General features: G+C 29.3%; 1 protein-coding gene, 1 long non-coding RNA gene and 1 pseudogene across 2 annotated transcripts; 2 read left to right on the top strand and 1 right to left on the bottom strand.

Moving 5' to 3' along the window:
• Positions 1–567: 567 nt before the first annotated feature.
• LOC114183349 (uncharacterized) lies at positions 568–1637 on the bottom strand. Its single transcript, XR_014994919.1, has 3 exons — positions 1218–1637; positions 965–1147; positions 568–874 (listed from the first exon to the last, which is right to left on the bottom strand). It is a non-coding gene; the product is annotated as an uncharacterized LOC114183349 (long non-coding RNA).
• Positions 1638–10680: 9043 nt separating this feature from the next.
• LOC146886542 (uncharacterized) lies at positions 10681–11277 on the top strand. Its single transcript, XM_085673499.1, has one exon. It carries the CDS (start codon positions 10681–10683, stop codon positions 11275–11277), a length of 597 nt encoding a protein of 198 aa, XP_085529625.1.
• Positions 11278–11757: 480 nt separating this feature from the next.
• LOC146886541 (uncharacterized) lies at positions 11758–12790 on the top strand (annotated as a pseudogene).
• Positions 12791–16218: the final 3428 nt, after the last annotated feature.

The following is a 16218-nucleotide window of genomic DNA, read 5'->3' as shown; positions in this document are numbered from 1 at the left end:
AACAATATTGGGAGTGGTGTTATATAGTGGTGTTCACATGGACATTTTGATTTAAAAGTATTTTTTGTTGTTAGCTGTGATGAACTTTCCAGCTGTTGTTGTTTTAGCTTTAGGAGACCGAAACAGATCACTTGGACCACTTGCACCACTGTTTTGAATATTGTATAAGATGCTACTTATTTTGATGTGTTGTTATATATCACAGTTGGCCCACTGTTTTGGGTCCTTATGCTTCATTACATTTGTTGATGATTGATTACAACTTCCTTCATCATGCGTGATTAAAATTGTCATGGCCAGGTTGATGTTTGATATGTATAGAATTTTGATTGATTCCATAAAAAAATTTCATGAACAGGTTATAAATTTTCATGGGCAGGATATTAATTTTGATTATTCGTTCACCAATTCAGTCCAAATGAACGAAATTTATTACTACCAATTCACAATGGCATTAACTATTTATTGGTGGTACCAGTGAATAAACTTACATTTCATTAACAAACTTAAATTCAAAATTCAAGATTCTGCACTTCATAACACGAACTTAAATTCAACATTCTGCAATTCATAACAGTTAACAAATCACCAACTGCTTAACAACTTAATCCTTACAATTTGACTTCAACAGAAATAAAACACAAAGTATGACAGTAAAAGCCCAAGACAAAATAAAAAAAAACAGCTTTATTTCTCCCAATTTTCTCTCTGCCAATAACTTCTTCTTTAGTTTCGCATTCTTTTGCACCAACTGTAGTATCATTGTGTCACTGTAACTTAAATTTTCATTCTCTCCTTCTTCAATCTCACGCTTCCCTTCCAATTCAGCTTCCATCGCATCAGCCCATCGAAAGTAGTTACAATTTGATTCACTCTACAATACAAAGTATCAAATTTGTTCATGATTGCCACAACCCCAAAAAAAATTAACGAATCTGAAAACCAAAAAAAAAAAAAGACGTACTGCCCAATTTCGACACCGGAAGAAAAATCTGCCATTATTCTTTGCAGTAGTTGCTTTAAGAAGCAGTAATTGGTCGCCACAACCACAAACTTTTCTTCCAAACTGAGAAGATCCGACATGCGCAGAAGCGGAAGATGACGACGGAACACTCTTCGACCCACCACTCCTCTTCATTTATAAACCCTAAAACAGAAAAAAAATCCCAAATTTGGCGTGGTGGACACAAAAATCCCAAATACTCAAATCAACCTACCTTATGTTGATTTTAATTCTGTTCCTTCACATTAGAACCTCAGGATCTCTCTTCCACAATCTTTCTCTTCAATGCTTGGACAGACCTTCCCTCTCCACCCTCGAAAATGAAACGCACATGTTAAAATCTTGCATCTAATATGTTATATAATATTAATTTAATTAATTTTTAACAGAAAAAAAAATGCCATTTAACACGTGTCAACACGTGTCTCAATTTGAATAACCACGTGTTGCAACATGAGGAGTCTACTTGGAACGCCGTTTGCCATGCACTCACAGACTTAACGCCGTTCACAAATTAGGGACTAAAATCAGTACTTTCAAATTCATGAGGACCAAAATGGTTTAACGTTTGCGGGAGGGACCATTTCCGAAAAATGATAATAGTTGAGGGACTAAAAACATAATTAACCCATTTTAATATAAACATTTACTATAATTAATAAAAGCACTATATTTTAATCATATTATTTATATAACTGTATCTTGTATTAAGAAATTTCAATGATGTTTACAGGACTAATAATTAACTACGTTATACAATTAAAATACAATAATAACATATCAATAAAATATATTTTTTATATAGTTGCCTAAAAATTTATACATGTAATAAATACTCTATTAAATTTAATTAAAGCTTAATAAATGAATTATATTTAATTTCAATTAAATATAATTATATATTCAATTTAATATATACACTCATTAATAATATTATAAAAAAAATTTAATATATTCTTTTGAAAAGTCAAATATTTAATAATATTATAAAAATTAATTATATGATACATTTATTAATTGAATAAATAATAGTACAATATAAGGATAAAATTATTTATTTATATATCTATAAAAATAGAACAAAAACCTTTCTGCATCAAATACATTTTTTTCATATATAAGAATCATAAATCTTGATAATTGTAATTTTTATAAATGATCAAATTCTATTTAGTTAATAAAAAATATTATTTGAAAGATTTATATAAATCTTCTGAAATTAATTATTGTGCTATTTTCACTTAAATTTTTAATTAATTATCATATTAAATTATTTAATAAGAATAACATAATACGTTTTTCACTATTTTTTTTTCTTTCACTTTAGGAAAGTTACAATCAAATATCCCATAAAAATATTTTCTTTTAAAAGCTTGACATAGTACCATTTCCAGAAAACATTATTTTCTAAAAGCGTTATTTTTAGGAAGTAAATTATATGATTTTTTTCATTTAAAATTCCCATAAAACTCCTAATTTTCTTTGTACGAAAAACCTCCTCAAAGAACGTCTATTACAATTTTTCTCCCAGGAATTTGGAATCAGAAATAGTTTTCTCGATTTAATTTATTTTTTAAAAGTAAATAGGTTTTATTTCATAATTTATATCATAGTAAACTATTTTATATATATATATATATATATATATATATATATATATATATATATATATATATATTATATTCAGTTCTTCACATATGACAAAAATATCTTAAATATATTTTGCTACTTATCTACTACCTTACACTGAACATTACAAAAATAATTATTTTTAGCGGGATTATATTTAGCATTTCTAGAGTTTTAACCTTCACTTATGATTTTACTCGGGATTTGAAATTTTCCCAAAGAGCAAGCGTGGCTAACGGATTACTGGGGATTTTAAGCAACCCCTCGAAGTAGCGCAACTTACAGGGGGTTTCGAAAGTCCTCGTTAATGCTTGGGATTCCGAAAATCTCCATTAATGCTTGGGGTTCCGAAAACTCCCATTAATGCCTGGAGTTCTGAAAACTCCCAAATAATGCATGAGGTTCTGAAAACCCCAGTAATGCATGGGATTCTGAAAAACTCCAGTAACACATGGGGTTCCGAAAACCCCTGGTAATGCTTGGGGTTCCAAAAACCCCCGTTAATGTCTGAGGTTTCAGAAACCCCCGTTAATTCCTCGAAAACCCTTGTTAATACCAAAAAGTTAGTGCTAGTGCTCATAATGCTAAAGTTGTACTTTCCTAATAATTTATTTGTTTAGTTAATTATTTGAGTACGAAAAGTACTTTATTCTATGGAATTTCCTATTTATTGCTTAACATTTTGGTACCAATCAATAGAAATAAGCAAAAACTTCAAGGTCACTTTAAAATAAGCAATCAATACAAATATTCATTCAAATAGTACCAATAGTGGACTAGTAGTCATAATGCTCTTAATATAATAAGTGTTGGAGAGATAACATTTGAATGATAGTGACATAATAAACAGTGCACTATCTACCTACAATAAACCAAAATGTAAAAGGAAATTAGAGTTGTTCCCCATTAGCATAATTAACCAAAAGTATCCTAAAAGCATATTTGTTGACAAATTACAAAAGTAAACAAAAAATATCATCTAATGCGGTGTTGGATGTTGATCTTTTGTTTCTTCATTAGGAACACTTTCTTGATCAGATACCTAACATATCAAAAATAACATATCAAAAATAATAAAAATTATAAAATTAAACAAAATTGAAGACCATATTCTTAAATCTACAGTATCATCATGTCCATTCCAAAGAGTTTATGCATGTTTTTGATTTAAAATTTAAAATTAATTTTAAGTAAATTAACTTATTATTATTTGGATAGATTTAATAATTTCACGTCATTTAAGACTATATATATATATATAATATTACACCAAAATTATAAATTTCAAAACAAAAAATACTTTTATATAAGGGTTAAGTATGTTTTTAGTCCTTGAACTTTGATCCAAAATTGGAATTCGTCCCTGGTCAAAACTTTGATAAATTTTGATCTCTAAACTTTAAAAATGAATAAATATAGTCCTTTTAACCCAATTTGATTAACTTTTTTTAGGTTTCGAATACATTTATCAGTAAATATTGAGCCGAGAATGTGTCAAACAGCGTAAACAACTCTAATATTTACATAGAAATGCGTTCGAAACCTTAAAAAAAGATAACAAAGTTGGATTAAAAGGACTATATTCATTCATTTTTAAAGTTTAGGGACCGAAATTTATCAAAGTTTCGATCAGAGACGAATTTCAATTTTGGACCAAAGTTCAGGGACTAAAAATATACTTAACCCTTAATATAATAATACACTTTAGTAATAATATTTTAACATACTTAATGTTGGAGAAATGATATTTAACTAAAATAAAATACTAATTTTTTTAATGAAATAATAAATTATTTTATAACTTCAAAATATTGGTAGTAAAGTTTATTGACATTGGTTATATTTCAATACTAGTTTTTGTATCCGTGCAACGCACGGGGTTTTTTTATATTTTATATATTTGTAATGATAAGGAACAATATGAGTGCTATGCAATAATCTATATATGAAAATATGATGTCTTAAAAAAATTGTCAAGTGTAGAAATAGAAAACATAAGATAAATGAATTAAGAACATAATAAAAGAAAACATACTATTGTTGCTTTGAGAAGCATTGTTGTTGTATTTCATTTTGTCTTTGGTTGTCTATTTCTTTATCTGTAACAACAAACGCAAAAAAGATTACTGATAGAAATGTTAAGCTATGCTGAAAATATTATTTCTTTAAAAGACAATGATTTTCCTCCATTAGAGAACAAAACATGCAATACTTTGAAAGATAACAATTGAAGAAGAAGCAAAAAGATAAATAAGTTCATGTATGTTTTTACAAACTAATAAGTTAAATTCGAAATCAAAAATAATAAATTACATACCTATAATCTCTTATTTGTCAAAGAGTTTCAAAAATTTCTTTGTACACAACGTTTTTCGTTGTGTTCGTGACATTAAAATCTTCATCCAGTATAAGTATTTTCAATCCTCTTTCGATTTTTACTCTAGAAAGAGCAACATATAGCTGGCAGTTGAGAAATCTTGACATTGCAATCATGATTTTTTTTTTAGAAGTGGACTCGATGATGAAAGAAAGCTTTAAAAACCTGCACCGTGATCAAGAATCATAATTATTATTCATTAGTGGATTATTTTAATGTTGTAATCTGAATCAGTTTAATAATGAAAATGTGTGGGTGATAAAGGAGCAGTTTAAATACGTACAACAATGCTTTAATCATCATTATTGATTGACACATTTCAAATTGATTGACACGTTTAATGTGTTGGAATATACAACGTTTTGTAAGACGAAGAGGTTTTAAGTGATTCGTGACAATGATAAATAGTGATTTCTAATGCATTACAATTTTTCATATTTATATAAAATTATTAAAATATTAAATATTTAAATTTCACATTAAATGATTTTGGAATGTGAATGTTATTAAACATAATATTTAATGTTTACGTTAAATTATTATTTTTAAAAAAAATAATAAGTAATATTTAATGCTTACATTTAAATTTTGAATTTAGATGGAATGATAATTAATTTTGATTAATTCCAAATATAGTTAAAATTTATTTAGATTACAAATGTGCTATAATTCTAATTTTCATTTTTTTATCAAAGAACTTCATAATTAAAATAATTACATTGAGATAACTATATAACATCAAAAGAAAAAAACACAATAACTTTATATATATATATATATATATATATATATATATATATAATGTTTAAATTACAAAATATACATTCATATATATAATAACTGCATAAAATATGAAAGTTCAGTTTTATCAATTTGTCAGACTTATCTGCATAGAAAGATCTTAAATCATTTCACCCTTTGCTAATCAATGGAGTGTGAATATTCATGTTGTAGGTAATAGTGTGAACATTACTTTCGTAATCAACAATGGTCCACTATGAACCAATGTTTTTCCCATATCGTATTATGAACAGTCGATCGACGTGTCCAAAAGCCTTCACAGATTAGCAAGTTCAAAATAAAAAAATAAAAAGTAAAGATAACAAATAAATGTCAAGGAATAAAAAAATAAACCTGGTCTTTTAGAAACATAGTAAGGAATCCGCCAATAAGTTTTGCAGAAAGTATAGATTGTGGGGTGGAGATGGATGCCACTGAACGATAATAGATTGGTGATGAAGAAAATTTGTAAGAGAAGAAAATAGGTATCAGAAGAAAACAAAGATTTGTCACTCGATAGTTGGTAATTAAGAATTGCAAACATTGGGAATATATATAAAGAGAATAAGAGAAGTCATACATGTTCCAACAGTCCGTACTTACTGGATAGACTGCTTCATAATTAATGCAATTGCTTGGAAAAAAAATTAAAAAATAAGTACGAATTCTAAAAAAAACTCGTTAAAATTAAAATTTAAAATAAAGCAAAATATTAATTAAAATATGATAACTCATAAAATAAAAATTAAATTTTAAGAAGATAATAAGAAAAAAAATAGGATAATTAGATAAAATAAATATTTAAACAAAAAAATAAATGAGCATCAACACTAAGATAAATTAGATAAAAGAAAAGAAAATAAACAAAGAAGATAATTTTTTTGCTTGTGTAAAATTATGAAGATGAAGTGTTAGATTGAGAAAGCTGAAAAAAGACGAAACTTGGATAAAAATATAAGAAGATTAAAAGTTTGCTTGACAAAGATTTTAAAAAAAATAAAACTGGGTAATAATAGAAGAAGATGAAATGTTTACTTGACAAACCATAAAATATCGGGAATCTGTGTAAAAATATGAAGTTTACATACCACTAAGATTATGTAACGAAAATAAGATAAAGTTTTTTGCTCTTTAAGATTGATGCATGTGTTTGACCACTTGATTTGAAGCCTATAAGAAGATAGCATCAACGAAATCTGGGTAAAAATATAAGATAAACTGTTAGATCAAGAAAGGTGAAAAAAAAGCAAACTTGGGTAAAAATATATGAAGAAGATTAACGGTTTGCTTGAGAAAGCTTGAAAAAAAAAATCTAGGTAATAATAGAAGAAGAAGATGAACTATTTACTTGACAAAAAGTGTGGTACAAATATAAGAAGAAGATGATGAAGATGAATTGTTTCCTTCAGAAAGCTGGAAAAAAAAAAGAGATCTGGGTAAAAAAATGAAATTTGGACGTTACCCATCTTCTACTGAGCTCATTCATCTGAAACAAATTCCAAAACATAACTAAAACAAAAACAAAAATTACAAAAGAAACAAAAATACAAAGAGATCTGAAGAAGAAGATTATCTGGAGCCATGGTGTTGTTTCAAAAAAATCATAATCTGGGTAAAAAGATGAACTCTTCATTTCAAGCCTGTAAACAAAAAAAATTGCATCAACAAAAAGTGGGTACAAATATAAGAAGATGAAGATGAAGATGAATTGTTTCCTTCAGAAAGCCGAAAAAAAAACATATCTGGATGAAAAAAAACAAAATGTGGATGTTACCCAACTTCTACTAAGCTCATTCACCTGAAACAAATTCTAACACAGAACTAAAACAAAAAAAAATATTACAAAAGAAGCAAAAATACAAAGAGATCTGAAGATGAAGATTATCTGGAGCCATGGTGTTGTTTTAAAAAAAATCAAAATCTGGGTAAAAATATTAACTCTTCATTTCAAGCCTGTAAACAAAAAAAATAGCATCAACAAAAAGTAAGTATAAATATAAGAAGAAGAAGATGAAGATGAACTGTTTCCTTCAGAAAGTTGAAAAAAAAAAAGATCTGGATAAAAAAAAAAAGAAATGTGGACGTTACCCAATTTCTACTAAGCTCATTCATCTGAAAAAAAAATTCTAAAACAGAACTAAAACAAAAAAATATTATAAAAGAAGCAAAAATATAAAGAGATCTGAAGATGAAGATTATCTGGAGCCATGGTGTTGTCTGAAAAAAATCAAAATCTGGGTAAAAAGATGAACTCTTCATTTCAAGCTTGTAAACAAAAAAAAAATATCATCAACAGAAAGTGGGTACAAATATAAGAAGAAGAAGATGAAGATGAACTGTTTCCTTCAAAAAGCTGAAAAAAAAACATATCTGGATAAAAAAAAAGGAAATGTGGACGTTACCCAACTTCTACTATGCTCTTCATCTGAAAAAAAATTCCAAAACAGAACTAAAACAAAAAAAATATTACAAAAGAAGAAAAAATACAAAGAGATATGAAGATGAAGATTATCTGGAGCCATGGTGTTGTCTGAAAAAAATCAAAATCTGGGTAAAAAGATGAACTCTTCATTTCAAGCCTGTAAACAAAAATAAATACCATCAACAGAAAGTGGGTACAAATATAAGAAGAAGAAGATGAAGATGAACTCTTTCTTTCAGAAACTCAAAAAAAAAAAATCAGATCTGGATAAAAAAAAAGAAATGTGGATGTTACCCAACTTCTACTGAGCTCATTCATCTGAAAAAAATTCCAAAACAAAACTAAAACAAAAAAATATTACAAAAAAAGCAAAAATACAAAGAGATCTGAAGATGAACATTAGGTGGAGTCCATGCTGTTTCGATGGACTGAGAAAGAGCGGAAAAAATCAGAAGAAAGTCGTGCAACAGAGAATGAGAAAGTGAGAATGAGAAGAAGATGAAGCGAGAATGAGAAACGAAACGTCAAAAAGAGAGAGAAGAGGTTTAAGAGAGAGAATTGAATTTGAAATTTGAAAGTGGAGAGAGAGGAAAAAGAAGCGGTGGGATACGTGGAAAGAGATAATTGATTTTGTTTTTGAATTTCTTTTACAAAGTGCCAAAAATCATGAGAGCGTGACACGTAAGCGTTTTTACTTTTTGTAGATAAAAATTTTTGAATTGAAGTGTGTGAAATATAGTATATAATTGAAGAAGTTGCTATTTGTTAGTTCCCATTTATATATAAATATAGATACGGCGTGAAAGCTTGAGCCCACGAAAGATACCTTGTACGACATTAGGTTTACTTTTTATCTTTATCAATTGAATTTATATAAAATTATTATTATTATTATTATTTCCGATTCTATGCCCTAGTTTATGCTTTTATTTTCTTCTCTCTTTTTCTCTGCCTCTTTGTAATTAAATCTCTTGGTCAACCCAACTTCACTTGCATCTCAAATAACACATCAAGGTAACCATTCTTCACTTTCATTTCTTCCTCTTCTTTATACTTTTCATCTTAACTTGCGCTTCTACTGTTGACTATTTTTAATTGTGTGAACATTTTTTTTCTATGGTGAATTCAAATATTAATTCTTCTCTCAAATAACTAAAGGATAAATTTTTGGTATACTAATATGTTGCTTTTGCTTTTATCTTTTTTTTAAAATCGAATCGATTGTTTGTTTTATTTAACTTGATCGAATCTTTTGGCTTTCTCAATGACACACTTATTTTCATTTACTAACTTTTTTGATTTAGAAAAAAAGGAAAAATTTGTATTTCTTTTTGTTAGAAATGAACTTTAAAGCTTAACTCTACTCCACAAAATCGGCTTGTAAGATAAGATTTGCACTTCACTTATATATTATAAAATTGTCTTATGTCTACTCGATTTGGGACTTCTAACACTTTTGTTACTTTTTTGGTTAAATATAAAATTGAGACTCTGTTCGAAACTAGCAAATTCAATTATATGTGTAATTATTGAATATATTTTATCATCATCTTGTTTTGTTTTCGTTTATTACCACTAGTTTATGTATCTTTATTATAGTTTGTAATTTTTTGAATAGTACAATATATCCAAATATTCCTTATATTTCAAACACGAAATAAAAGCATCCTGCACAACTTCCTTCGTGGGGTAGACAATGACGATGCGCTAATTGATGAGGTTGACCGAGAGATGATGGAAGACCATGTAGAGACCAATACTGCTCAAACATGTGAAGATGATTATCAGATGGTTGTAATTTTAGGGATGAATTAGCAGAACATATGTGGCAAAATTACAATAATTGGTAGTTTCATGTACTTAATTTTGTTGACTGACTTTGTTTTATTTAATGACAAAAATTTTGACTTCATTATCAAATTTTTTTAATTTCATATCATTAGTATTTTTTTTACTTAGGTGAGAACATGAACAAGGAAAAGAGTGTTGGTATCAATTCCGGCTCCAGGTCAATGGAATTTATAAAATGGACTGAAGACATAGATGAAAAGCTCTTAAATGCGATGATCGAAGAAGCCCGATTGGGGAACATGGTCGACAGTAGCTGGACAACCCAAGCATACAACAATATCGTGACTAATCTTAACCAATTGGGGTTTGTCTCAGTGACCAAAAATAATGTAAAGAATGGGCAAAAACTGCTCAAGAAAAAATGGCGTGAGGTTCATGATTTGTTCAGTTCATTATCCAGGTAGTTTGAAGCTAAAGAGGAAGTTTGGGAAGACTTGATCAAGGTAATTAAATACTTACTTTGATTGTTTTCAATTATATACACAAATTATTTTAACATATCCTGGAATTTATCAATGCAGGCGAAACCATCTACGGCTAAATGGAGGGTCACTAACATTAGACACTATGATCTAATAGAGGAACTTTGGGCAGCCGGCAACAGGTGGTGGAGTCCGCATGGCAAGACAAGCACGACGCAAAAGGCAACAATCTCGTTTGGAGGTTGATCTCAATGATGAGAATGAGTACATACCTGATGCACCTAGCTTTAAAGGTGTTGATTACCACCTTCCACCTTCACCCCCTCATACGGATGAGTATAGTCCCGGCCCGACTCAATCACTACCATCAGTCCCCTCTGGAGGGACGTCAACATCACGTGGGTCGAAGCGCAAAGCCCCCATGGTGAATGTATTGGACTCACAATTTGACAAGCTTACTACAAGGCTTGATGGATTCATGGATGTAATGGGGTCTGGGAATTCTCATTTTGAGAAAATTTCCATGATGGTGGAAAGACAAGTCATAGCATTTGAAAAGCGCAATGATATTCTGATAGAGCAAGTGGGGATGATGTGTTGCAATGGAACATTCCAATACACCGAGAGTGATATCTGGGAAATGCTTACCGGGATGAATATACCAAAGCCTAAAGTTATGGAGCAGTGCTATGATTTCCTATGCACCAACCCTGTGGCAACCAAAAGGTTAATGGGAATGCCCAGCAATCTGCGATGGAATAAGTTATGGAACACGATGATGGGCAGTAATTGATATCCATGTTTGATCCAAAGACTATGTCAATTTGGACTCTATTATCATCTTTTTATGTTATCATTTTGCAATGACTTTGGACTATGTTATCATATTATTATGTTTTCATTTACCTTGTTAGAGTTTGGCATATGTTATCATGTTTTGATTGTGTCAAAGACTTCTTCATTATGGAGTATGTTATGTTGTTTCATGTTATGATGAACTATTTCACTTATGAAGTATGTTATGGTGTAATTTGTTATGATTAAGTACTTTATGTTTGGTGTGTGGTTTCATTTGTTTTCTTATGTATGACTATGTTTTTCTTTCTTATTTATGATTTCAAGACATTATTTAATGGTGTCATCATCATCAAAAAGAAGATCTAAAAGTCGAAAAGACAAAGAATCGGCAACAGACATGGAACCTCCACCACCAAAAAGACATACAGTGGTTGATGTCGTAGATCAACGACATTTCTTTAGCGATCTTTATCAAATGGAACACTATGCACATGAATTTTACATAAGAAGAATTGTTAAGCCCAAAATAATGAATTATGATTCCTTTACTACACCTGGTCTTTATTTCCATCATCACCTGGTATTTCAAGGCCTCGTGGACTTTGTAGCTATGGACCGACCATTTTATCTGGATCTCATCAAATTTTTACTATTCAAACTTGAGGATCTCAGCCAATGGATACCTACAAAGTGACGTTAATAAGAAGAGAATTAAACTTAAACTAGATGACTGGTACAACATTGCCCATTTGAAGTATGAAGGTCGAAAGATAAGCTTTACAGATATACCAGAAGACATCCATTTCGATCGAGACATGGCATTGGCTTCCATGTTGAGACCGAACATGCAGGGTGAACGTGCCAAGACTGTCGGTTCTATTAACATAAATGACAGACTACTACATTATGTGGTAGTGCATATTTTGACACCACGTATGACTAATTTTGCTAAATTGTTGCAGGAAGACATTTTAATGATGTGGTTGCTTAAAAATAACATATCCATTAATTGGCCTCATCATATAATGCAGCACATGCTTAAGTGTAAGGTCAGTGATACTCCTCTTCCGTATGGTGTGTTGATCACCCAAATTATGCAATACAGTGGAGTAGATTTTTCTCCGGATGCAAATACAACCATCAGGAAGAGACAACATTTTTTGACACGTTCTTTGAAGAGATTGAATATTGTTAATGTCGATGGTGTATAGCAGCATGATCGTGCAAATAATGATGATGAAGGGCAAGCACAACCACAAAATCCTATGCATGACCACCTAGTTCTCGAAACCAACCACTCTGATGGTGATTTTGAAGAACCTCCCTTCCACTCAAATTCTGAAATCATCCATCAAATGTGGGATAATTTATCAAACTTGACTCTTGATATGAACCGACACATGGTAGAAGTGAATTTCGATGTCAACTTAATTCTTCACAAATTATATGATTAAGATTATTTAGTCGCATAATTGTATCGTAAGATTCTTCTCATTTGAATTTCAATAAATTTATTTGTATTTGATTATGTTAAACTTTTTAAACCGACTTAATTGTCACTTATAAAAATTATTGCTCTTCAAATCACATGGATTGTACAATGGTGGTGTTCCATACAAATTTTTTAATTTCAAATAAAACGATATTCACAATTGCTTGGTAAAATTTATTTCAAAACTATGAAAATAAATAATTTATCTTATTAATTTTTGTAAATTATTTATTTAAAGTGTAGCATTAAACAAAAAATTTAAAAATTGATTAAACTCATACAAATACAAATTTATACTACTTATTACATAAGGGCAAAATGGTAAACTCTCTTTTAAATATATTAAAACATTTTTTTAATCTACCATATCAATCAAATCACTCACTAACTCTCATAAACTTTACTATTAAGTTCACTCATAATCACCTCCAAATCCCTTACAAAAAACACACCTTTCACTTTCAAATTCACTCAAACTCATCATCTCCCTCTCCCACAAATCCATCTTAGGAAGTGAACAAAGCCTTAGGAATTGGGTCAAAACGATGTCTGATGAAAGTAAATAAGTCTTGGGCTATCAACTTTGGATCTTTCTTTTTTTTTATCATCTTTTAGCATAAATTGCGTTAATCAATTAATTTTCATTTTACAAACTCTATTTCACTTATTCTTACTTTTTGCATTATTATTATTATTTTATTTTGTAAAAATCATTTTATTTTTTCGAAAGAAAGAAATTGGGTGTTGACAATTTAACACAAACAATCTCATATAAGAAAAAAAAAACAACAATAATTTGCAAATGCTAAAATCATTTTAGCTTTGCTCTAATAGAACCCTCACATCAAACAAATCACATAGTATATCATATTTTTTCATGCAAAACATTGAAATATAAGCAATTGCATGTACTGCACCTCACACAACCACAGGCGGACCTTCTTATAGACATAGGGGAGCCTTCCCCCAATTTTTTTTATTATTTTTGTATATATATTTTAAAAATTTTATATATATATATATATTATTTATATTAAATTTTTAAATTTTTTCTTAAAATCTCATACATAGTCTTTTAACTTTTTCTTTTTTTTAAAAATAAAAATGCAACATGGTAAAATTAAGTAGTTAAGTAATATTTTGGACTGGTCAATTTTTTTTGTTGAATAATTTTATTTTGTACCTTTTTTTTAAACAATATGTTTTCCTTTTACATGTGATAAATTTGTCTATTGTGTACTACTAGGCGGTGATAAAATTATTTTTTCCAAAATAGGCGAGATGAGACAAGTTTATATTAACCAAATTATGATAAAGAGTAAAAGATTTATTTTATTTTTCAACAAAAATGTTTGTGATGAAGATGAAAAAAATACATTTATATTAATTAAACATGAGAAATTCCATGAGAATCCAAGAATTAAAGATAATGAAAAACGATTATCTAACATTCTTAAAGTTATATATAATGAATTTAAAAAAATCTAATTTGACACCCTGAATATTTTGTTCAACTTCCGGCACTACACACAACCATAAATAAAGGTAAATATAATGATTCGTGTATGGTTGTCCTACCACTAACAAAAATAGTCTTAAAATACAATTAAATAATAATACACTATGCATCAAAGGATATATAGTAACATACCAAGCATCACAAACTCACGTGAAAACAGAATTAAAAATACTACAACCACAATACCAATTCATTCCACACAAGCAGGGAACATGAAAAAAAAAACTATCACAAAAACTATGGTATTGGTCCACTAAGCTAAAAGTGCACTACAAATCAAATCATTTTACAAATTGAAGGGCATCTCTAATTATTCTAATCTCTTCTACTGAAAGAACTACACAAGCGAAATGGCTTGACCTGTACTATAACAAATTGTTTCAGATTCATAATCACAAAGATTGTCCAGTACTAAATCCAAGTTGGGCGTAAGAAATTGAGAAAAACGAGTGTAAATTTTATTTCTTAAAAAGCAAATCGATCACAGAGATACGAAGATTGTACTATACTAAATCAATCAAGTTGGGCGTTGGCAGATCGTTATTAAGAAATTAAAAAAAGAGGATGTAAAAGGCTTTTTTAATTCGTAAGATACAAATCGATCATGGGGCGAATATTGTACGATGCTACAAGAATTGATAAAGCTAATCGAAATAGATAAATTATACTGTTACGATTGCCTCTTCCAAGTCTCGATCTTGACCCGTCAACTTACTAATCATGCTAAGTATTTATTTAATCATTGTAGATTTGTAGTTATTTAATTAAAACACAATAAATTTATCAGCTTGAATTATTATTTTTATCATATAAAAGATTATGTCACTGTTTCTATCCCTGTTTCTATCTGCACTATAATCAAAAGAGTAAAATAAGATATAATTATGACTTCATTATCTACCACATTATGAGTAAAATAAAACTTCAGTTATATCACCATAATCTCCTCCTTAATTAATTAGGTACACATAAATTTCATGAGTAAACTTCAAAAGAGGATACAAAAATGAGTAATTATTATTATAAAAAGGCACATAAGAAAAATGGGGAAAGCGACTAAAAAAAGAAAAGAAGTGATGGTGCATGGATATCTCTATCCTCTAAAGGGGATTATTAAAAACAGGAAAGAGGGGGAAGGTTATGAGGGAAAGAGTTTACGTGAAAATATGTCCACCAGTCGGATAAATTCATCTTGACGAGAATTTTTGTAGTTTGTATGTTCCTGACGAGCATTATTTAGTTGTTGAATAACCTCGCCTAGATCACGTTCTATATGCTTAGTTTATGTTTCTAATTCCCGTACACGTTGAGTAACTACTCTATCTCAATTAAGAGTTGAATTAACACAACACTACGTCCTACGTCCTACCTCCTACCTCCTACGTAAATCAATCACGGACTCTTAGTTACAAGAATCAACAAACACTTCACAATTGGAAATATTTAAAAAGTTTGAACCTAAGAACAAGCACTACCCAATTTTCTTAAGGTGAAACCTAAACCCAATATTCACCTTACACCAAAAAGTGATCAAATTCAAGTATTCCACCCATCTAAGGCAAAAGAACTATCCCCTAAAATATATGAATGATCCTAACCATAAAACAAAAGGAACATGCTACACCATGCAGATGCAACCCAAATCAAACATTTTACAAATTAAAGTGCATCTCTAATTATTCTAATCTCTTCTGCTGCAAGAACTAGCACGATAAAAATGGCTTGACCTGTATTATAAAACATTGTTTCGAATTCATAATCACAATCTTACCTATATACTAGAGGTTGTACTATGCAAATCCAGGTTGGGCATTATTAAGAAATTAAAAAACGAGAATGCAAACTCATAAAATACAAATCGATCACGGAGAGATACTGCACAATGCTACAAGAATGGGTGAATCTAATCGTAATAGGATAAATTA

The sequence above is a fragment of the Vigna unguiculata genome, chromosome 5, assembly GCF_037176805.1.
Source record: "Vigna unguiculata cultivar grain cowpea cultivar isolate G323 ecotype 2 chromosome 5, ASM3717680v1, whole genome shotgun sequence".
Lineage (NCBI taxonomy): Eukaryota > Viridiplantae > Streptophyta > Magnoliopsida > Fabales > Fabaceae > Vigna > Vigna unguiculata.
The sequence above is the reverse complement of the archived record's forward strand: the minus strand, read 5'-3'. Positions and strand labels throughout refer to the sequence as shown.